The sequence below is a fragment of the Tachypleus tridentatus genome, chromosome 6 (genome assembly GCF_004210375.1).
Source record: "Tachypleus tridentatus isolate NWPU-2018 chromosome 6, ASM421037v1, whole genome shotgun sequence".
In the NCBI taxonomy this organism is placed as follows: Eukaryota; Metazoa; Arthropoda; class Merostomata; order Xiphosura; family Limulidae; genus Tachypleus; species Tachypleus tridentatus.
The window spans coordinates 41,446,742-41,472,904 of record NC_134830.1 but is presented as its reverse complement, the minus strand read 5'-3'; the positions used below and the strand labels follow the sequence as shown (position 1 = coordinate 41,472,904).

Below are 26,163 nucleotides of genomic sequence, written 5' to 3'. Positions count from 1 at the left end.
ATTATTTATTACGTAAATTTTAGTCACATTGCAAGACAGGATTTGATAGTTTTAGACCATTTGTCACCTACAGTATCTTTCTACTAACAACGTTCAGTCTGTATTGTAATATGCTAATAAGGCCAGGTATGGCCAGGTGGTTTAAGTCGCTCGACTCGTAATCCAAAGGTCCAGGTTCTAATTCACGTCTCACCAAACATGCTCGCCCTTTCAACCGTGAGGACGTTATAATGTAACGATCTATCCCACCGTTCGTTGGTAAAAGAGTAGCCCAAGAGTTGGCGGTAGGTGGTGGTGATCAGATGCTTTCCCTCTGATCTTACACTGCTAAATTAGGGACGGCTAGTGCAGATAGCTCTCGTATAGTTTTGCGCGAAATTCAAAAACGAACAAACAAACTGTACCAATAACTTTTCATAACCTGTACTTAATATTCCCTGTTGTAAATGTCTTCCCTAACTAGGTGTGGCCTAACTGTTAACATGTCATATTCTGGATCTAAGGTTGATGGTTTGCGTTCCTCTGTCGCAAAAATAAAAAAAAATCATACTCTGCACTTTGGTGCCGTGAATCTTTTATACAAGTAACGGTCTAATCTCACTATTCGCTAAAAGTAGCCTAAAAGTAGGTAGTGGACTGTGCCATCTATCAGCCTTTCCCCTAGTCTATCAGCTTAAAACAAAGATTCTGTTGTATATAACCCTTGTATAGCTTTGTGAGAATATCACAGACAAGTAAACAATATATTTCCAAACTCGTTAGATATTAAAGAAAATCTTTTTCATAAATACATTGAATTAAAGTGTGAAATTTAGTCGCTACTTTATTTACTTAAGAAAGTACACATAACTCTAAACTATAGGGACTGCTTAAAATCTATGTCTGATTTAACTATAAATGTATATAACGACAGTAACAAACAGCGGTATGAATTTTCACTTCTTTAAAACAAACTTTCCTCGAATGTTATAATTTTGAACAGCATTTACTGCATAAAAGTAATTGTGACATTGGTTTGTTTCTTTTGAATTTCGCGCAAAGCTACACAAGGGCTATCTGCGCTAGCCGTCCCTAATTTAGCAGTGTAAGACTAGAAAGAAGGCAGCTAGTCATCATCATCCACCGCCAATTCTTTGGCTACGCTTCTACCAACGAATAGTAGGGTTGACCGTAACATTATAACGCCCCAACGGCTGAAAGGAAGAGCACGTTTGATGTGACGAGGATTCGAACCGCGACTCTCAGATTGCAAGTCGAGTGCCTTAATCACCTGGTCATGCCGTGCCCAATTAAAAGTTAAACGCGCTTTATGGTTGGCACAGTTATTGAATAAAACTTTAAGCGGCTTACCATGGAAATATTTTTTTTTTTCCAATGAATACTGAGCGATATGTACTAAACATGCTCGCCTTTTCACCCGTGAGAGCGCTATAATGTGACGGTCAATCTCACTATTCGCTGGTAAAAGAGTAGTCCAAAAGTTGGCGGTGGATGGTGATGACTAGCTGCTTTCCCTCTCGTCTTACACTGCTAAATTAGGGACGGCTAGCATAGATAGCCATTAGTAGCTTTGCGCGAAATCCAAAAAAACAAACAAAAATAACTTTTAATTATAAGCACCTTTCAATAATAAAAATAAAGACCGTTGAAAAAACTAAGAATTATTTTGTTTACAAAGTTCAAATGTTTCAGAATTATCTCTTTACTATTCAACTTTGTTATCTCTCATCATGAATTCCATAAGCATTATTCAAATAGCCGTACTAGTTACAAACATCGTGTGAAGTTTAGTTAAATAGCCGTATTAATTACATACCGCAATTAACATTTGTTAAATAATAGTAGCAATTACAAGCAACATCTGATGTTTGTTATGTTCTCTACCAATCACAAGCATTGTCTAAAGTTTCTAACTATGTCAGTAACAAATCGTGCTTTACGCAACAAGTAAATTATATGAATTCATATCTGCTGTTCGCGGTAAAAACTAAAAGTTAGCGTCACCTGGGTTACAGACTATTATCAAAATCCAGCCATGCAGTTGAACGACTATTGTCTGTACTAGGCACTCAAGTATGTGCGAGTACCCAAATGAGTGTCCAGTTATAATGTAAATCTCTATATTTTGTTCAGAATGTAACATGTAAATATCTAAATTTACTCAAAATATAACGTAAATATTTTAACGTTGTTCGTACTGTAAGATATAATTCTCTCAATGTTGTTTAAAATGTAACATGTAAATATCTTTATATATCTACGAACACGTAAATCTCTTAATTTATTCATAATTTAACACGTGAATCTCCTTATTCACTCTGAGTGTAACACGTAGATGTCTTTAGTTTGCTCAAAATATAAAAAGTAACTATTTATTTACTCAGAATGTAACATGTATATCTCTGTACGTTGTTCAGAATGTAACATGTATATCTCTCTACGTTGTTCAGAATGTAACATGTATATCTCTGTACGTTGTTCAGAATGTAACATGTATATCTCTCTACGTTGTTCAGAATGTAACATGTATATCTCTCTACGTTGTTCAGAATGTAACATGTATATCTCTGTACGTTGTTCAGAATGTAACATGTATATCTCTGTACGTTGTTCAGAATGTAACATGTATATCTCTGTACGTTGTTCAGAATGTAACATGTATATCTCTCTACGTTGTTCAGAATGTAACATGTATATCTCTGTACGTTGTTCAGAATGTAACATGTATATCTCTCTACGTTGTTCAGAATGTAACATGTATATCTCTGTACGTTGTTCAGAATGTAACATGTATATCTCTGTACGTTGTTCAGAATGTAACATGTATATCTCTGTACGTTGTTCAGAATGTAACATGTATATCTCTGTACGTTGTTCAGAATGTAACATGTATATCTCTCTACGTTGTTCAGAATGTAACATGTATATCTCTCTACGTTGTTCAGAATGTAACATGTATATCTCTGTACGTTGTTCAGAATGTAACATGTATATCTCTGTACGTTGTTCAGAATGTAACATGTATATCTCTGTACGTTGTTCAGAATGTAACATGTATATCTCTACGTTGTTCAGAATGTAACATGTATATTTCTGTACGTTGTTCAGAATGTAACATGTATATCTCTGTACGTTGTTCAGAATGTAACATGTATATCTCTGTACGTTGTTCAGAATGTAACATGTATATCTCTGTACGTTGTTCAGAATGTAACATGTATATCTCTGTACGTTGTTCAGAATGTAACATGTATATCTCTGTACGTTGTTCAGAATGTAACATGTATATCTCTGTACGTTGTTCAGAATGTAACATGTATATCTCTGTACGTTGTTCAGAATGTAACATGTATATCTCTCTACGTTGTTCAGAATGTAACATGTATATCTCTCTACGTTGTTCAGAATGTAACATGTATATCTCTCTACGTTGTTCAGAATGTAACATGTATATCTCTCTACGTTGTTCAGAATGTAACATGTAAATCTTGTTAACAAAATAAAATATTTGACTTTTTTTCTTTTTTTAAGTTTTTGAACTTATCAAATTCATCTATTCGTAGAAAAGACAAGGGAAAGTTGGAACTGCTTTTGACACTTGCCTAAAATTTTTATCACGAAAAAACAAAAGTCAAATAAAAATATCAAAGCTTATGGTTTGATTACAAACGTACTGATTCAGCTGTTTCTCCTTTGATGTGAATATATCGGATTATTTGAAACGACGTATTTTGGGTAAAGCTTGTAAATTATCACACGAAAGATGAAACATTAACTGTGTTTTGCGTTTCGCTGCAGTGGTTTGAGACCTTTCAGTTATTGAGATGAAACTCCGGTTATAGCGGAAACTAATATACAAATCTAACTAGAAAAATAGAAATCTCCCGGTCTACACATACCTGCACTGCATTTTATGATTATGCAATCGCTGTGAACTAGTTGTTCACAGAAATACGTTATTCTATAGTCTCGAAACCATTGTATGTTTTTGTTCCTCAAATGATTTCTAGCCAACAGAAAATATATAAATAAACTAGAAATCTGTTTTGTAAGTACAGACAGACTTATTGTAGTACACTGAGTAAAATATCTAGCCTATCTACACAGCGTATTTAAACGATCAAGACTAGCCTATACCAAATCTCTGAACGTGAGGGCCATGTAAGTTTGTTTGTTTTCTATTATGTCCTGCTTTTAACGTTCGTCCAGATTTAGGGCGCTCGACTCGTAATCTGACGACCGTGGGTTTGAATCCCCGATACACCAAACATGCTTGTCCTTTCGTCCGTGCAGTCGTTATAATTTTACGGTCAATCCCTCTATTCGTTGGTAAAAGAGTAGCCCAAGAGTTGGCGGTGGTTGGTTATGACTAATTGCCTTCATTTGTAGTCTTACATTGCTAGATTATGAACGGATAGCGCAAATAGCTCTCGTATAGCTTTGCGCGAAATTCAAACCAAACTCAAACATACCAAATAAATAAAACCTCCAACCAATATTTAAGTACTTTCATCATGTATGTTATGATTAATAATTTACATCGTTGATTAGGATAAAGTCCATTTATAATATGCCCTTCAGATTTTTTATTGGAATACTTACTGATGCCTTATTTGATTTGGTATTATATCACTTGTATCTCAAAACGGCTGGTATGGGTATTAACACTTTAGGTTAACCTGAAATATTAAGAATAAAAAATTGTGTAAAGTGTGGATACAGAAGACTGAATACTTTATATCAAAACGAAATGATACAGAGGATTGAATACTTTATATCAAAACGAACTGATACAGAAGATTGAATACTTTATATCAAAACTAATTTAAACATTCAATCCAGCAACTTACGTTAAAACCATAACAAAAATAAAGTTGTAGTCGGATAGAAGGTATCACAACTACATTATGAAAAGTTGCTTTGAATTAAGCACAAAGCTACACAATGAGCTATCTGTGCTCTGCCCACCACGGGTATCGAAACGCGGTTTTTAGCGTTGTAAGTCCGCAAACATACCGCTGAGCCACTGGGGACGACAATATGAGAATGTTTGTTGTTATTTGAATATATTTGAAAAGTGTGATGCCACCTAAAACTGATCGCTTTTGAGAAAAGTGTGTAACAAGCTTTACTGACCGTTAATTTTCATACATTTAGGTCATAAAAAGTGTTCAGAAAAGGAGTTTAACATTATTGATACAGAGATATCCATTGCACTTAATAGTATTAGAAAACGAATAATTATTAACAAACTTGGGACTCAGGACCACTTAGTAAGAGACCTGCAACAAACTGTAACCCAAGTGTGGTGATTAAAACCCGGCGTCAGGTAAGAATCCCAAAAGAAAATGGTCAGTGGCTAAAGCAGTCCATAAGTTCCAGACAACACTATGCAACAAAACAATCAAGAAGGATCTCCATCTGGAAATGTGGCACAATCTATTCCATAAGAGCTTTTTATTCGCACATCTCAAGCAACTGGAAAAAAAGGAACAGTGCTTTTCCATACTGAGACATACAACATATCGACAAACACAGTTTCTACGGATTTCTTTACAACCAAACTACGGAAACGTGTGCACGGAAACCGTCGTCCTCGTACACTATTTTATTAGAAAGCTAATAGAGAAGAGTAGTTTGATTTGAACATGACAGCCTTATAATGAAACTCTTTACAATAGAAACTTGATTATTGTCAAGAAGAACAGTCGTAAGATAAACCATGACTTGGCATGGTGATATGGTGAGATTATAAAGTCCTTTGACTATAACGCATGCAACTTCCACATATACTTTATTTTACAAAGTGAAAATCTATTGCGTTTTACCTAATAAATCATAAGATCTTTATATTAAAATGATGTTTGAATACTTCGAACTTGAATAATTTTCGATAAGAATGCTTATGTATAGTTTGCTTATAATTTTCGAATGAAGTTACACAAGGGCTATCTACGCGTATCATATCCTAATTTTAAACTAATACACTAGACTGTGACTAGAGGGAAGGCAGCTAACCAACGATACAGATGGTCACATTTTAGACTACTCTCCTATAATTAAATAACTGGTCTTACATTTCACTCTTATAGCACACTCATAAGACTAAAGTGTAGTGTGAATGTTTTTTTAGAATACGAGACGCAAACCATGCATCATAACTTTCACAAGTCATGCATTCTAATCAGTGGTCCATGCCCGGCCCGTTTAAGAGTAGATTGAAATTGTTCTACCATATAAAGCCATTACCTCTTCATTTAGGTGAAATATCTGTATAACAATTATTAGAGCCAGTTTCATACCTCAAAGGCCCAGCATGGCCAGGTGATTAAGACACTCGACTTGTATTCCGGGGTTCCCGGGTTCGAATCCCCGTCACACCAAACACACTCGCCCTTTCAGCCATGGGGACGTTATAATGTGACGGTAAATCCCACTATTCGTTGGTAAAAGAGAAGCCCAAAAGTTCGGGGTGGAAGGTGATGACTAGCTGCCTTCTCTCTAGTCTTAAACTGTTAAATTAGTGACGGCTAGCGCAGATAGCCCTCGTGCAGCTTTGCGCGAAATTCAAAACAAACAAACAAACCATACCTCAAGGTTTGAAAATGTACTAAAGATAATTTAATGTTGAAAAAATTATATTGAGAAATAAAAGCAAGTGTGGAGTGAAGCATGTTCGATTTTCTGTTTCTTCTACTGTTCCATATACACTATTTATTTACATATTACATTTAAAACTATTACTGTTTTCAGTGAGAATAAAGCTGTTTCAAACCTAAACGTGTTTGTAGAATAAGTGTGTGGTTACATTTTTCTGATGTTCACCTACGTTGAAATTTGTATTTTAGGATCTGGATAAGACTTGCAGTTCTGATTGTCTTTGGGCTATCGTTTAGTTCAGGCTTTTTTAATGTGAGTATTCTCTTCAATTTTATACACAGTCTCATGTAACTTATTGGTAAAAAAATTACAAATAGTCACGCAGTAAAGATACTCCATAAGTATCCAAAACTTGACATATAGAAACAAGTAGTTTATATATATATATAGATAGATAGATAGATATTCTAAACTGGGCACACAAGAACATGTATTCTATAGATATTCTAAACTGGGCACACAGGAACATGTATTCTATAGATATTCTAAACTGGGGACACAGGAACATGTATTGTATAGTTATTCTAAATTGGGCACACAGGAACATGTATTCTATAGATGTTCTAAACTGGGCACACAGGAACATGTACTTTATATATATCCTAAACTGGGCACACAGGAACATGTATTCTATAGTTATTCTAAATTGGGCACACAGGAACATGTATTCTATAGATATCCTAAACTGGGTACACAGGAACATGTACTATATATATATATCCTAAACTGGGCACACAGAAACATGTATTCTATAGATATTCTAAACTGGGCACACAGGAACATGTACTTTATATATATCCTAAACTGGGCACACAGGAACATGTATTCTATAGTTATTCTAAATTGGACACACAGGAACATGTATTCTATAAATGTTCTAAACTGGGCACACAAGAACATGTACTTTATATATATCCTAAACTGGGCACACAGGAACATGTATTCTATAGATATCCTAAACTGGGTACACAGGAACATGTACTTTATATATATCCTAAACTGGGCACACAGAAACATGTATTCTATAGATATTCTAAACTTGGCACACAGAAACATGTATTCTATAGATATTCTAAACTGGGCACACAGGAACATGTATTCTTGACCTTTTCTTAAGACTTATGAACAGTCATGTCATTTACGTACTCAATGACTCCAACAAAACTCACTTTACTAGAAGTTGAACACAAACCTTATAAATAAAGACATCTTGTGAGATTTATTGAACAATGAAACAAGTCCTCACTAATCTATATCTATAAGATATACTTAAAGCTAGGCCTCTTCAAGCTCTTACTGATAAATCCAGACTAAAATAGGTGGTACAGAAAAAACAAAGAACCAAAAACGATAGTAGTAGATGTTGATAGTAGTACAATGTATATAAATAGGTTGGCCACTGTTATTAAGATAATTCTTATCCATTAAAGTTATTAACTTGTCATACAGTATGCAGATCTTATGTTATTCCACACAAAAGCTCAAGTCACGGGTAGTTTTGTTTGTGCAAATATCTCGTTATTTAAGCTCAGGGTGTATCTTGGCTTCAAGTCTATTATACTAACATCACATGACTCAGACATTAAAATAATCCAGTCTTGTGAACTCAAGTCTATGCAATAGTTAGATTGGCGCTTTACTGCCTAAAGGATGCCGTCTCACACTGAATGGCTACCTTAGGGGAGGGTGAAAGGGGTGATGTCATCAAAGATTACGAGAACATAGTTTCAAACACGTCTTCAGGGAGACGTTGCTTGGCAGTTACGACAGGTAGTCATGATGTACTCCAACAGAGTATCACCGGAGAGGGCAAATTAACTTATGGAGGGCTGAAATTATAGTTCGATAGCAGCCAGGTGGCCATAAATGATTATTACGTCAGAAAGTAGAGAATGTATGTTTAGGCCTCTATGACAGGCGGCCATGTCTCATACAATACGCTTCAACAAGAATATAATTAATTAATTAAATCATCATAAAAAGGATACTTAATACTAATTAATTTATAATTAATTCGTCCTAAAAATGACACTTAAAAATAATGCACTTATAGTTAAATCACCATAAAAGGACAGTGAATACTAATTAATTAGTTAATTAAATCATCCTAACACGAAGTAGAGAACATGTTTTTAGACTGCCATGACGTTTACTAATATGTCTTTATATAACAAGTTACACTGTTAATATAAAGTTTATTATGCAACAAAGCTCTTACTAATTTGGTTTCATGCAATAAAATAATTCATACGTTATTTTCTCTCATATCTTTAAAGATGGAGTCCTAAAAAAGGACATTACATATCGTTATAATTAATTAATGTTACAAGAACAGTACCATAATTAAAACCTACTTAATCGAGTAATTAAAGATTTTTAGTGCTAAGTTATTACATTTTCTGTCCTAAAAGGACTATATCTCACTCAACATCAGGTATGCAGTAAATGACTTTCTTGAACCATGACATCATGGCCGCCTAGCAAAGCGTCCCTGAAGACAACTTGTGACAACTTCTGGAACTATGACCTCGTCGTCTTTAATGACATCACCCTCTTACCTCTCACATGAGACAGCCAATCACCGTGAGGCAGCATTCTTTGGGGATAAAATGCTAACCTAATTAGTAGTAACATCACATGGTTTAATAAGGGTAAAAAGGTTTAGCTTGAATTTCAGAAAGGTAAATTAGATTTAGAGTAATTTATTTTAAATAGTCACACTAATAATAGTATGTTTCGTTTATTAAATCTTATTTCTGACAATCGTTAATCAAATTAGATCATAAGATCTAATTTTACAACATAAGAAAGCATGTATGAAAGTTGCAACATGCCAAATGTAATATATCTGCTAATTATAAGTGGTTAACAAAACGTGCACTAGCTTTGCAATGGTAGTGGTGTCTTGTGTATGTACGTAATTAATAATTTAGAAGTTGATGGCATATTTTCAAGCCACAGTTAAGAACTCGAGGGGAGTACTTAATGCTTAGACAATGTCTAAAATTCAAGCCAGAGAAATGTTCTCTCGTGTAAACACGTGAAAGTTCTTGGATGCAGAGTGGACAAAAACTGAGGATATACAAATAACAGTTGTAGGTTCTCTCAAACTTACAATTAAGAAGGAGTCTCGGGTGTTCCCAATTTTGTGTCATAAGCCCTTTCTAGCAAGCTTTTATGTCTTATCTAAAATTGAAAAATATTTCAGATTGACTGTAAAGAAGGTCTTCCACTCATCCTGAATATGGGTTGACAGTAGAATCAAATCGTTGTTGTTCCAAGTGAAATTTGATTGCTAATATCTGATAAATATCGTTATTATCTGACGAGGAAAACTGAACTGGTTGTAGTTTTGTGCTATTTGATAATTGCTTTGGCTACTTTTTAAATAAATCACTAATATATTAAATATATACTTTCTAGATTTGTAAGCTCATTTCAACCTGACTGGTATTATCAACCATTATGTGTAATCATGACATGTCGATGCTCAGAAGAGAAGCTCTTATCCTAGTAAATCAACACAAAAAGAGATTTTCAAGAGTGTCTACGGAAATATGTGGATCAATTGAGATCCACGTGAGTTTATTTGCATCAACATGAGATAAGTTAATGACAGAACTGATAAGCTTCTCAAACATTGACTTGACCATGACTGAGTGAATCAAAGTTGCAGACAAGGTCGAGAACACCATGGAATACTACTCCAATCAGCACAGGGAGAAAAAAACAGCGTTAAACCTATACAGGTTGACTACAGTGAGCCAGAAAAAAAGTAACTGTTACCTGAAGATTGTTTGTGTTTGTTCATTTCATAACTGCAACAAATCACTACATTGTTTGTCTTTCTAGCAACTCCATGAGCTTCTTGTTGTCGCAATGAACAAATGTTATGTTTCTGATTCTTACGAACTACAGTCATGTGAAAAAGTTAGGTCACCATATGAAAGCCTGTGTATTTTTGTAACATTTTTGGATATATAGATATTTAATCTCAATTTCAACAATACTGAGAGATTATAGAAATATAACTAAACAATTAACACTGAATAAAAGGCCTTTCAAGATCTTCTGTAAATGTATTTCTACAAAAATGCATATGCTAACTGAGGAAAAAGTTAGGACACCCTACCCCTAATAGCTAGTGTTACCCCCTTTGGCTGAAATAACTGCAGTGAGACGCTTCTTGTAGCCATCTCCCAGTCTCTGACATCAGTCTGAAGAAAGATTGTCCCACTCCTCAATGCAGAATTCTTTCAGCTGTGAGATGTTGGAAGGGTTTCTTCCATGTACAGCCCGTTTCCAGTTACCCCACAGCATCTCAATGGGATTAAGATCTGGACTTTGACTTCGCCATTTCAGAACTCTCCATTTCTTAATTTTCAGCCAGTCCTTGGTGGATTTACTGGTATGTTTTGGGTCATTATCGTATTGCAGGGTCCGGTTCCGCTTTAATTTTCGTACAGATGATCTCACATAATCCTCAAGCACCCACTGATACACAGTAGAATTCATGGTGGATTCTATGATTGTGAGCTGTCCAGGTCCTGCTGCAGGGAAGCAGCCCCAAACGATGACACTTCCACCTCCATGCTTCACAGTTGGTATGAGATTCTTTTCCTGGAATGCTGTATTTGGTTTACGCCAAACATGTCCTCTGTTCTGGTGTACAAGTAATTCAATTTTGGACTCATCTGTCTAAAGAACATTATTCCAGAAGTCCTGGTCTTTCTCTCTGGCAAGTCTCAGTCTGACCTTAGATGTTTCTCTTAGAAAGCAAAGGTTTCCTCCATGCACGCCTCCCATGCAAGTTAAACTTGTGGAGGCATGCACTTTCACATCAACAGTAGCCAGAGCCTGCTGTAGGTCCCATGATGACATGCTAGGGTGTTTGGAGACCTCTTTTAGCATCTTGCAGTCTGATCTCAGGGTGAACTTCCTTGGACGACCAGATCTGGGCATGTTGGCAGTTGTTTTGAAAGCCCTCCACTTGTTGACTATTTTCCGGACAGTGGAATGGTTGATTTCAAAATCTTTTGTGATCTTTTTAAATCCCTTAACATACTCATAAGCTGATACAATTTTCTTTCTGAAGGCCTCAGACAGCTCTTTTGCTCTCACCATGGTGCTCACTCTCACTTCAACAGTCAGGAGCACACCAAACTAAATGTCTGGAGGTTTAAATAGGACAAGCCTCATTCAAAATGCTAAGTAACGATCTTCTAATCATGTGCACCTGGTGTGATACACCTGTGTGTGAGTTGAGCCATTTTAAGTAGGAATAAATGTGGGGATGTCCTAACTTTTTCCTCAGTTAGAATATGCATTTTTGTAGAATTACACTTACAGAAGATCTTGAAAAGCCTTTTCTTCCGTTGTAATTGTTTAGTTATATTCCTATAATCTCTCAGTATTGTTAAAATTGAGATTAAATATCTATATATCCAAAAATGTTACAAAAATACACAGGCTTTCATAGGGTGTCCTAACTTTTTCTCATGACTGTATGATGAATCTTATTTAACTGTACTATCTTGCTTGTCAACATTAAAAAACCTAAGCATCACTCCATTTTTATATTCTACTCGTAAGATAGCTTGCGATAACAAACAGAACACCCTAAGATCGAAAAATATAAATCATTTTCATTGCGTTGGAAATAAATACGTTTTAACCTTAATTTTTAGCTCATTTACAAATAACTATAGTAGGCCCTGTATGGCCAGATGGTTAGGACGCTCGACTTGTAAGCTGAGAATCACGGCTTCAAATCCCGTGACACCAAACATGCTCGTCCTTTCAGTCGTGGGGACGTTATAAAGTTACGGTCAATCCCACTGTTCATTGGTAAAGAGTAGTTCAAGAGTTGGCGGTGGATGGTGATGACTAGCTGCCTTCTCTCTAGTGCTATGCTGCTAAATTAGGAACGGCTAGCGCAGATAGCCCTCGTGTAGCTTTGCGCAAAATTAAAAAACAAACAAACAAACAACAGTAAACAAGTACTATGAATAAACGTTTAGATTTGGTGTTACAATTGTAAATACTTCTTTTCTTATTTATTTCTTTTATTAAAGCGGTGACGTATTATTAACATTTGAAATACTTTTTTGTAGCTGGTGTCATCACATTTGATATTTTATATGTGATATTTTTTCTATATTATTAGAAATTTTTTAAAAAATTAAAAGATATTTCAATTTTAAAAGGTCTAAAATTTGTATAATATAAAATCTTATTATTCAAGCAGGATAATATTGCCCGTCTTACCTTCTAGAGTTTTTATGCCTTGCTCGCAGGTAAAATGAGGTGCCCAGGTTTGTCTCGATCTCCGAAGGCATGCCGAAATATGCCTTGTAGGCTTCACACATTTTAGCAGATGCTGTCACAGAGTACTTTTTCGCTCTTGTCTTGATAAATTGGCCTCATACATAACAGAATGCATCTGGAGAATGCTTGCAGCTTCTTAATGTCTTCTCTGATAAAATCAGATTGGCTTATGTGTTCACTTTGGCAACTAGAAGTAATCTGAAGTGGTGAGTGGTGAGCCCCTGTATATATGTTACTATGGAAAGTTCTAGAAAATTCTATAAGGTTCTTGAAAATTCTCGTAAGTTCAAGAAAATTCTCTATCAGCACTGAATCTAACTGGAATGTTCTGGAAAATGGGTAAATTTGAAAATTCCATTACCCAGGTAACAAAAGCAAAGTTTGAAGAGAAAAATAGGTCTTTTCCATTTACTTTAGGCATAAGCAATTGGGAAATAATACTTTCTGCCAAGGAACAAGAAATAGTAAAAATTTTGTTACTTAATGTAATTGAACACCTTATAAACATCAACTAAATCTAGATAATTGAACCCCTTATTAACATCATCTGAATATAGATAATTGAACACCTTATAAACATCAGTTGAATTTAGATAATTGAATACCTTATAAACATCAACTGAATCTAGATAATTTTAGCATTGTTTGTAATCTTACTCTACATCTACAGGATAATAATAGCTGTTTGTTGGAACGACCTTAGCGTACATAGTTAATAAATAAATTAACATGTCTTGTCCTCGTACTTGATCCAGGCAAATTGTACAGTCATTGCAATGTGTAAATATAGTTTTTAATGTTGTTTTCTTTTGAATGCTGTCACACATGAATATTTCTCCTAGTAATACGTTAATCCGAATAATTTGATTTGTCCAAACACAGTTTGTAAGGACTTAAGTCCAAATTTCAAGTTGTTCCCATTTTTGCTCAATACTCTTTCCAGTGGGTGATAAACATAGGCGCATTTTCACAGACAGAGCTTGTAGAAGTAGGTTTACTTACTGATATTGGAAATAACGTTAATATATGATAAAGATGTGTACATCACATTAACAATCAAATCTACGAGGAATTATATTGGAAAGTTTCTGAGTTAGCTTGTTTCTCCTGTAAGCTCACTAAAACAGTTTGTTTGTTAGACCAACATTTTATGCAGTTAGTTATTTCAGACAACTTTTCCTTTGCGACATTATTGTAACAACACGTGGGTATTATACAGTTGAAAGTGAGATTTAAAAACAAGTATTTGAAATCCTTGTGAGTTACAGACTACAGTATTAGTTTTTACCTAATAATATTTCTGAAAAAATATAATGGAATTGAACGTACTATAAGAAAATATCTAAATATTTAATACAAAATATAATATGCACAATTTTTTTAATCCTTGAATAGCTTTTCCGGTTTTGCGTTAACTTCACACAAACGACTGGACTTGTGGTGAGTAAAAAAAATGAACATATTTTTATTTCACATCGTAACGATTGTTGTTCGTAATTAATTATAAAAAACATATTGTGATTTTTTTCAAAGGAATCCAAGTTTTGAAACAATGTAGAAAAACTCAAATAATCACTGTACTACTAGTGTCAACCACGTCTTACATTTTTTTCTTTAAGGAAAATTGTTTGTGTAAAGATGATGAATTTTTAAACCTCTTTTATGTTATACACCAAATAATAAAAGGCTAATGAATAACGTGTTGTTTAAGGATGTATTTACGTTACAAGCCGCTAGATGGGGCAGAAACTTTAGAAAAAATATCATAAATGTACTTTATATTTTTGATATTCTTTTATCGTTAGTTTAATTAAGACAAATTTACATTTAGACATAGATTTGTTTTGTACCTATACACGTCACAAGATTATGTGAACTGGGTTTCTCTTTACAGACTCAGCAGTGTACTTTGTGTTCTTCTCTGACATTTACAAATACGGTATGTACATAAGCAACTTCACTTATTAACCATTTTAAAACCGTTTCTCATAAACAAAATTATTGATCTTTGAAACTAACTTTGTTTATCTTTTTATCAAGAAATTAATTTATTGACAAAATTAAATCCATTCCAATCATAATACAGCCCTAAATGGTTAAAGCATAATTAGTTTACTTTCTTCCAAAATTGCTAAATATTTATAGTTGACTCTTCATTAATAAATATACGTGACAAGCACACTTGTCAACTCTCAAGAAATAAGCATATGTGATAGTAAGGGATATCAGCAAAATGGCTGGAATACTTTGGATAAAAACACCAAATTTACTTTGGTACATCCTTAAGTTCTGAGAATCGACTTTTGTTTTGCTAGAATCCAAGAAATGCAAGATCTGTGAATCGGTTTATCTCGTAATGAAATATATATATATATATGTATATTATAGAAATTTCTGCATCACACAAAAACGGTAGATTTGTTATTCTGAGTAACACCAAAACAGTGGATTTGTTTTTAAGTATAACGCCATAAACGTTGTATTATTTTTCTATATAACACCGAAACGATGGAATCGTTTTTCTGCGTAACGCCAAAACGGTAGATTCGTTTTTTTTGTATAACACCGAAACGGTAAATTTGTTTTTGTGTATAAGATTAAAATGGTAGATTTGGTTTTCTGCAAACACCAAAATGGTAAATTTGGTTTATATATAACACTAAAACAAAATATTTGTTTTCTATGTGACACCAAAACGGTGAGTTTGTTTTTTCTGCATAACACCAATTCGGTAGGTTTGTTTTCTTGCATAGCATCAAATCTGTAGATGTGTTTTCTGTATCACATCAAAACAGTGAATTTGTTTCTCTACATAACATCAAAGTTGTAGATTTGTTTTTCTGTATAGTACCAAAACAGTAGATTTGTTTTCTTCGTAACTCCAAATCTGTAGACTTGTTTTTATATATAACATCAAAACGGTGGATTTGTCTTTCTAAATAACACCAAAACGGTGAATTTAATATGTATACACATAAGTTTTTGAGCTCTCAAAATGCTTTAATTTGGTATATAACGCATCTCTTAACTCTTTCGCAGTGGTTCTAAGAGTAATGAATTTATGACATAAATCTCTGTATTGTATATCGCTAAATTGTGAAACTGAACTTAAAAAAAAATTGCATACATAATAATAGAAGTTGTATATAAAACTACTTCCTACGTGACAATTGGTCTCACTCTGATGTGTAACTTTTCACAATTAAACTTATAACACCCGATATATTTCCAATTGGTCTCGCTCTGATGTGTAACTTTTCACAATTAGACTTATAACACCCGATATATTTCCAATTGGTCTCGCTCTGATGTGTAACTTTTCACAATTAAACTTATAACACCCGATATATTTCCAATTGGTCTCGCTCTGATGTGTAACTTTTCACAATTAGACTTATAACACCCGATATATTTCCAATTGGTCTCGCTCTGATGTGTAACTTTTCACAATTAAACTTATAACACCCGATATATTTCCAATTGGTCTCACTCTGATGTGTAACTTTTCACAATTAAACTTATAACACCCGATATATTTCCAATTGGTCTCGCTCTGATGTGTAACTTTTCACAATTAGACTTATAACACCCGATATATTTCCAATTGGTCTCGCTCTGATGTGTAACTTTTCACAATTAAACTTATAACACCCGATATATTTCCAATTGGTCTCGCTCTGATGTGTAACTTTTCACAATTAGACTTATAACACCCGATATATTTCCAATTGGTCTCGCTCTGATGTGTAACTTTTCACAATTAAACTTATAACACCCGATATATTTCCAATTGGTCTCACTCTGATGTGTAACTTTTCACAATTAAACTTATAACACCCGATATATTTCCAATTGGTCTCGCTCTGATGTGTAACTTTTCACAATTAGACTTATAACACCCGATATATTTCCAATTGGTCTCGCTCTGATGTGTAACTTTTCACAATTAAACTTATAACACCCGATATATTTCCAATTGGTCTCGCTCTGATGTGTAACTTTTCACAATTAGACTTATAACACCCGATATATTTCCAATTGGTCTCGCTCTGATGTGTAACTTTTCACAATTAGACTTATAACACTCGATATATTTCCAATTAGTCTTTTTTTATTCAATAGGTTAGTCTAGCGCCACAACCATTCTTCAGTTGATATTAGCACTTTACCTGCTCGCTTATATTTTCACACCAAACAATTTTTGTACGGTATTAGACCCGATAGAGCGAAACGCTGGTTGATAAAAAGAATGTTATTGTTATCTGGAGAGTAAATATTGTTTGTATCCTCTAGATTTTACTGTCAAAAATAATAATATAATAATAATAATACATCCTAGCTAAATTCGGTCGACGCTGTTGGTAATATAGTTTCAATATAATAATCCACACCTTAAAATCTGTCTCGACATATTTAATAGCATAGCTTTAATATAATTGTGTACATTTTATAAAATAAAAAACAACTAAACCTCATTTTCATCTTGCAGGTTTTGTCGTGTTTAGGAACGGTAAGTTTAATTCATTCATATTAGATAGTAAAATAGTTTAATATACCAACCACCCTAGAAAAAAAATCTCTCCATGCGTTTTTAGTGTTTGTTTCAAGTAAAACAGAAAAGGAAGCGTTTCAAGATGGTTACAACAAGAGAACCAAAATATTACTTATAAGTAAAGTAATCTCTTATAATAGATTAATATATATAGTTAGCTGATAAAGTTTATAGTGAACTTTTGACTGTTTTAAAATGGTGCAAAACTTCTCATTTCAAATTATATGTTGATATTTCTTATGAATAAAAATATTCCTCGTGAATAAAATGATGATTTAAGATTTTTTAGCATTAGCAAAAATAATCTTCCCTCTATATATACTTATTTACCTAACATTTATTGTATATCAGTATTTTGTACTTCGATGGTTTGATCTCTGTGTCAGGCATAACACAGATAATCTGTTAAGTAGCTTTGCACTAAATCAAATAAATAAGCATATACAGCTCGTTTCAAAGCTGTCTTAACTGTTGAATCCTATGTACAAACAACAGTATTATGTACATACAATACTTAAAATAATGAACATAAATGGTATTATAAGTTAATAGTTACAATTGCATTATATTACATGATTCATGTAAATTTTTCAAAATACGAGCTTCATAAAAACACAACTTTCTGCTCATAGATTAAGTTCTTCATTAGATAATACAATAAAAAATACAGCATTCCATCCGCTTATCCGCGTTACTTTAATTTTTCTGAACCAAAATGGCAGCCAGTTTGTCTCCTAGGATGTTTTTCAGGGGGAACAAACAAATGTTAAAATATAAACGTCGATTTTAATAATAAACTAAATCAGGGTTAATTTATAAGACACTTTTTGAAAGTATGTCCCCTTCTGTATTACGTTTAAGTCTGCTAATCAATGGCAAAAAATCAGTTTATGTCTTAAAATTACAATTTCAAAATATTTTAACATAATTAATCCCATTATAACTTTCTAATGTAACTATCAAGAGAGTACCATATCTTTTTCATGACTAATTATAAAAACCGAGATAAAAATGGTCTATTTTAAAAAAATTAATTATATTTTTCAGACTGTCCTACCGACAAACGTCACAACAGCTCAAGGCCAATGTCTGATTAACGGTTGTGCTCTGGTGAGTGACGTGGTTTATACTTAATTATTCCTTTAATAAAAATAGACTTAACAACAACTTTTACTGTCAGAACTTTGAATTTCATTTTAGCTTGAAGAAAATATTTTTTTCTTAAATTACCAATAGTCATTATTTCAGTCATAAGTTATTCGATGATCATACAGGGCAAAACGCTACTTTGCTTAGAATATTCCTTCGGGTGCTGAAATACCACAAAATGATTACTTTAAGAGCGATATTTTAGAATTGCCTTTGGTCATGGATAGTAAATAAATATACAATTAAAATTAGTATCGTAAAAATAGTTTCTTTGAAACTTCAGTAGCGAAAAAACTTATTCTTCAGAAAAGAAAACATTTTGAAGTGGCGTCTTTTTCAAATAGTTCTTCCTACTTAAAAATCAAACATTAAAAAAATAAGAACACTGGTTTAAGTTTACACTTCTAGGTTTCGTATATGGACTGCTTTTCCTTTTATTTTTTGTCACAAGTGGCATTTCAGACACTAATCCTGTCACACAACTCAAATTGAAGGCAACTGTCATTTATTAAAACATCCAAAATAAAAGTATTTATACGTTTCCACACTGTTTAGAGCCCCCGTAAACAATTAAACATCATAACTTATTGTCAGTTCCAAATACTGATCTTTCACATACATACACATATAGTATAGACTAAATCTGAATTTCTATTCAAACATTTCAAAACATACAACGTTATTTGACACTGTGGTCTCAAAATAAATTTTAATCAAAGAAATATCACTGGTGATTTTTTGGTAAAACATTTGAATTCCCAACTTAAACAGTTCATTTAATTTAACACCACCCTAAATTATATCTTATTTGTTTGTTAGCGTTTTGGCAGAAGTGTAAACAATCCTCCAAAGGAAAGCGTTGATCAAGATGCAGGAAGTTTAACAGCTACAAACGAAGGTTCCCAGGGAGCGTGGGTAAGTAGAATAGTTGAGGTTAAACCACGTGAGTTGGAGTGATTTATTAATATCCTTATCACCAGAAACACTTAAGGTATGATTAGTAGGTATCGCACAAGTTTTACTTTATAAGGTAATATCTAGAAATTCTAGATTTCGTTCAGTGTTTATATTCTCAGTTAATAAAAATACATTAAAAGGTAACTAGATTAAATGCAAAGATAAATGAAATGAGCTTACAGTTTGGGAACAGACTATAAGCCTAATGCTGCTAATTATTCCATTAATTACCAAACTAAGATTGAGTCCTCCTGAACCACTATTATTAAAAATTAATATTTATCATAAGAACCAAAGTTAATTGGCAAAACTTAGATATAGCAGCATTTTTCTCTATCGAAATTTTTAACGTTTCAAAATAGAAACATAAATATTTATGTGGTGAACACTAGGAAATATGAAAAGTTATTTCTACAGATACAGCTCGTATTACGGAATTTTTAATATCTATTATGGATGAATAATTTCTTAATATAATGATAAAACAGGTGATAAGTTGATTTATTTATCAAAACAATATTTAAACTAAAATATATAAGACAATTAAAATCAAGGTAGAGAACAAAATAAGAAAATATTTTAAGAACGTTAAACTGGTAAATAGCAAGTTAATGTTCAGCATCAAAGAACCTGGTTATCATAAGATTATATATAAATTTTATCCTTAAACTGTACACTAGATAAAATTGTCAGTTTCTACTGTTACATTCTCTTTACCCTTAGATTGTATATTAAGTAAAATTGTGAGTTTTTACTGCTACATTCTCTTTACCCTTAGATTGTATATTAAGTAAAATTGTGAGTTTTTACTACTACATTCTCTTTACCCTTAGACTGTGCATTAAGTAAAATTGTCAGTTTTACTGCTACATTCTCTTTACCCTTAGACTGTGCATTAAGTAAAATTGTCAGTTTCTACTGCTACATTCTCTTTACCTCTAGATTGTCTATTAAGTAAAATTGTGAGTTTTTACTGCTACATTCTCTTTACCCTTAGACTGTGCATTAAGTAAAATTGTCAGTTTCTACTGCTACATTCTCTTTACCTCTAGATTGTCTATTAAGTAAAATTGTGAGTTTTTACTGCTACATTCTCTTTACCCTTAGATTATGCATTAAGTAAAATTGTCAGTTCTACTGCTACATTCTCTTTACCCTTAGACTGTGCATTAAGTAAAATTGTCAGTTTCTACTGCTACATTCTCTTTACCTCTAGATTGTCTATTAAGTAAAATTGTCAGTTTCTACTGCTACATTCTCTTTACCCTTAGATTGTGCATTAAGTAAAATTGTCAGTTTCTACTTCTACATTCTCTTTACCCTTAGACTGTGCATTAAGTAAAATTGTCAGTTTCTACTGCTACATTCTCTTTACCCTTAGATTGTATATTAAGTAAAATTGGCATATTTCACTCTTATGTTTCTTTGCATTAAAATATCTACTATCTACTCCCTGAAGAAACATGTTAAAAATTCACCTGGTTGCTTCCATCTGTGTCAGACAAGAGTAGCTCCGGAGTTGGTGATAGGTTTGTTTTCCCTCTAATTTAAGAGATTGAGAAGATTTAAGAGATTTGCGTGAAAAGTCTTAAATCTTCAAACAAATCTTTTGTAGACGAAGATACAAACTAGAAAACATCTTTGTTGTTCTTGTTAAACACCTGTTTTGTTAAAGTTGTACTGAACCCAATTCTGGGTTTAGATTCCTTCAGTTCTTATGTGAGTGTGGTATTTTATCAAAGACAGTACATGAGAATTCGTTTTCCCTGTTTATTCAAACGAGTTTTAGTTTCATCGAGGGAGAAAGTAAATAAAAACAGTTAACAAATTAAGTCACAGGAGACTAAAGCTCGTTGTTTAAAATTAAATGGAAGTTTATTATGTCTTGTTGAATCACTTTACAGCAATTCGTTGATGAGAAGATGTACCAACACTCTGACCAATCCGGCACTGGAGGTATGCCTGAACGATGGGTAGATGCAACGAATGAAGAAGACTTTCTGGAAGAAGGCGTGGAGGTTGACACCTCTTAAACCAATAGTCATTCAAATGATCACTTTCAGCCTATATGCCTAACAATAAATTTCCCCCAGTGAGCTGAAAGAAAATCACTATGTAATCTCTAAGAACACGTAAATACTTCATACATATATACAACATCACTATTAAAATTATTCACATATAAGCACATATCATATACCACGACAATGTTGAATCTGAACTATATACATTGATGGTAAATTCATGTATAATTATCCAATAAGAATTTTATTATAGTAAATAGGCATTAAGGTATTTGAATCTATAAATATTTTGAAATATATCTGGAATAAAGTCACGAACGAAAACAGCAAATATGTAATAAAACGAGTGTTAAAATGCTGTCAAATTTACTTCTGTCAAAAGAAAGTAAAAACTGTTGATGTTTTAAATTTGTGTAAGTAATACTTAGATTTATTTATCATCTAATCGAGTTCAACATTCGAATATAAAAACAGTTTGATATAATACGAAACAAAACATGAAGCTGTTTTAAAACATTACACAGATTACTTTAACTTCAGTATCCTACTTGCTTGCATCACCAAACATGTATACTGTCAATCATATTATATAGCCACTATCAAAACTGTTTAAGACAATTTCTATTCTTAGTTGAACTTTCTAATTCTAAGCTGTTTAAAACAAGTGTATATGTTAATGAGTTTATCTATATTAGTTGAAAGTGTTTGCATAAGTAGTAAAAAGATGTCATTGCATGTCTTGTGTGAGTTATAATGGTCTTACTGGTTTACACCCTTTTCACAACAGCTGATTTAATGAAACGTGATAAGACATAACTATATATTTGACAGATCATGTTGAATGTTGTCTCTAAAGTATTAAGCATTTTTCTCTAATACGTATTTTATAAACTTCACCTAAGTATCTGAGTCATTGGGACGTTTATCGACTCAGATACCAACAGATAACTTTCCTGTAAGTAGTCGTATTAATCTTCATACTTGAAAAATGAGGAGAACTGAGAATTTAACTTAATAACAGGATAACCCAGGATGTTTTGATTTCTATATTGTATCTTCTATACGAAATGTAATGAAAACCAAAATGTTGTTTCATGAAGACATGAGTTTCTCATCATAACATTTTACTGCTGCTTTCTTAGTGCAAAGCTATGCAGTGAGCTATCTGTGCTTTGTCCACCACCGGGAATCAAACTCTAAATTTTTGCGTTGAAAATCTGTATACTTGCCGCTGACCCGGAGAGAGGCCCTATTACAATATCAGTAAACAAACGTAAAAGTTTTACGTAGTTGATAATTTGTCTTTCAAATCTTCAGTGAGTTACGTGAGATAAAGTCTTTGATTTTGTGATAAAAAAGACCATATAATGTGAACGTTGCTTGGTGTTGCTCTTTGCATATCAACATTAAATTCAAATTCCAATCATGTGGAAGAAAAGTAACATTAACACTCAATTAGAAACAGTTAAATTTTCGTTGATCATGTTTAATGTTCGTTGGAAATTTGTTTTTAATATCTGTTATTAATACGTAAATCCTGGGAGTATTTTTTTATACTTGTGAGACCACCCCAGGTGGCTCAGCAGTTAGTCTATGCTAAAAATCGGGTTCCGATACCCACGGTAAGCAGAGCACAAGTGGACCATTGTGTACTTTTGTGCTTAACAGCAAACAAACAAATGTGCTTGTGACGTGCTACATTTAATGTTGATAAATTTACGGCAGAGCAAAAGTCAAATCAATAACAAATGAGATGCTTCACTGCAAATACTTCACTGAAGAAAGATTAATATAATAAGTTTGCCTGCTTCACTGAAAAACACTTTGTGTTGAAACTGCATAACTCGTTTTGTGTGAAGCACAAGTCTTGTATCTGAGTGGTTAAAATACAGTCATTGTAGACCACCAAATAGTATATTATAAGGCAAATCGACATAAAACAAAACATTTATGATATAGTTGGTTGGTAGTTTGTTTGTTTTCTGATAGCAAAGCCACGTCGGGCTGTCTGCTGAGACCACCGAGGGGAATCGAACCCCTGATTTTAGCGTTGTAAATACGTAGACTTACCGCTGTACTAGGGGGGTCAGGTTGGTAGTTTTCGAGATTCATGCAAAATTACACACGAAAAAAGAATAGAGTAAAGAGAAAACCACTCTGTTATACTACCTAAATGATCGCATAACGAATATCTGTGAGAAAAAGTGTAAACGCTTCGGCGCTACAAAATGAGTGAAAGATAAAATAAAAGTGAGAGATTATAACCACCTCAGTTGCTAACAAAAATATCTAATAACTAGAAGGGCATTCAGTAAGACGCATTCCATGCAGCGTTGATTATATTCAGCTCTCAAAATATAAGAAATTGATTCCGTATTATGGTGTGACGGTCAATCCCACTATTCATTGGTAAGAGAGTTGGTGGTGGGTGGTGATGACTAGCTGCCTTCCCTCTAGTCTTACACTGCTAAATTAGGGACGGCTAGCGCAGATAGCCCTCGTGTAGCTTTGCGCGAAATTCAAAACAACCCAAATCATTAGAAATCGGATTTCGATACCTGTTGTTGGCAGAGCAAAGATAAATCGTTGTGTAGCTTTGTGCTTAATTATAAACGAACATGTCTCGGTTACTTTTTTAATTTTTTAAAGTTTAAGGTTTGCATACTCTAAGTAATATTTTCGTTTTCGTATAACAAAGAGCTCGCAATTTGTCCTCTATATCGTTTACTATTACAATTCTGAGTTTAATAAAAGCTTAAGACTGACTTTGCTATAAAAACCTCTAAGAATGCGAGCTACTAATTGTAAAATGTTAGAGGTATTCCAGTTTCAGTGAAAATGTAACGAAATTAAGATAACATCACAAAAAGGAAATATAAAGTGGTGAAAAACAACATGTAAATGTCTTGTTAATACATGCATGTATGCGTAATAAACCATGATTTTGAGGTCAGATAAATCAAATAAAAATAATGACTTCAGATGTTTTCTCCACAATTTTCATCTCAAATAAAGTCTAAAATATTTCTTACGATATGAGTTACGTCATCTAGTAACTTATAATGCATTGAATCAGAACATAATTTTTAGTACCTTAGAAATATTTTAAATAATTTGTAATTTACAAATATATCTGAAAGAACAGACTATTTATTTAGTCTTAAGACTCTATCATTTCATACTTTTAATTTTCGATCCATTTTTTTATAATTCAAAATGTAAATCTCCTCTAGCGTATTGTATTTACGTATTAAAAACTGAGTAGTTTGTCTTAGTATCACTACTGAACTCATAGTTTGCCAGCTCTAATAAAAAATACATCGAACATAAAGAACACGTTCTTCCTGCTGTACATTAGAGCATGCATTGTTGAACGTGGTAGTCACAATAAACAACAATCTAAGAAAGGGATCGAATGGCATCATACGCTAGAAAACGTTCCCATATTTTGAGTCCATTCGTTTCCTGAAACGTTCTTCAATTACTAAATCTAGCATGAGATGGAATACAGGTTTTTTAAAACAAAAATGTGCAGTTGAAAACTTTTAACGCTGAACTAAGAAAAACTTCACAATGCAATCAGCATTTAGAAATTTAATATTGAAATATCTGCACTCATCGCCTTCAATTTTGAACTGATAAACTAGAAGACAACATCAAAATACCACAGGGGGAGCTACTCTCTAAGTAACGAGATTCAACCATCACAGTTAAAGTATGGAGCCTAATTTTATGTCAAATAGAAATGAACCATGGGAATCAGAGTCTGAAATACTAGCCACATAGCCACACCAGGCCCAACATAACATTTTTTATAAATATATTAAACCCACACTTTGTAAGGAACACTTCATTGCTAACATAATTTATTAACCGCTTAAACTTAATTCAGTATAAATATAATTAATATACTTTACACGTAGTGGTTATTCATTTGGTTGTTTATGTTTGTAATAGAGCACAAATCTACACAATGGATTATCTGTATTCTGACTACCATGGGTATCGAAAGCCAGATTTTAGCGTTGTAGTCCATAGACATACCGCTGTATCACTGGGGAGGGGGGTATTCATTTGTCCTACTCTGAAATATTCACTTGTAACATAACCGAAATTTCAGCAGTACATAATATAAATGCTTAGGATGCTTAGCGGACTAAATTTTACCTGCTATATAGGTCTTATACCTCAATCAAAGAGTCACGTGGTATATAGTTTATTCCACTATATTGAACATCAAGTGTTTATATTAATCTTAGGTGAAAAATCACCAATATGCATTCTAATATCGCGTTATCCGACTCTGTAAATCACTTGAGCGTAAGGAAAGATATATCAAGAAGGTAAATAGCTGTAGGTATTCGGAACTTTTTTTTCTAACACAGACAATGCTCATGCAGTTAACAACACTTAAAGTTTCAGTGTATCTTGTACGTGTTTGGATTATTACTAACTGCTATACAGAAATGTTTAAGGTCCAATATGGCGACGTTG

General features: G+C 33.2%; 1 protein-coding gene across 1 annotated transcript; it reads left to right on the top strand.

The window, feature by feature from the left end:
- Positions 1-4,008: 4,008 nt before the first annotated feature.
- LOC143252324 (uncharacterized) lies at positions 4,009-23,861 on the top strand. The gene is made up of 8 exons (XM_076504287.1): positions 4,009-4,161; positions 6,849-6,912; positions 14,383-14,427; positions 14,882-14,926; positions 17,477-17,497; positions 18,587-18,649; positions 19,508-19,603; positions 21,550-23,861. Coding segments are annotated over exons 1-8 (465 nt in total). The 5' UTR covers positions 4,009-4,159; the 3' UTR covers positions 21,679-23,861.
- Positions 23,862-26,163: the final 2,302 nt, after the last annotated feature.

Excerpts from the sequence above, each read along its gene's own strand:
- LOC143252324 (XM_076504287.1), top strand. Across the intron at positions 18,650-19,507 it reads TGATTAACGGTTGTGCTCTG|CGTTTTGGCAGAAGTGTAAA; the intron begins GTGAGTGACGTG and ends TTTGTTTGTTAG. Across the intron at positions 19,604-21,549 it reads AAGGTTCCCAGGGAGCGTGG|CAATTCGTTGATGAGAAGAT; the intron begins GTAAGTAGAATA and ends ATCACTTTACAG.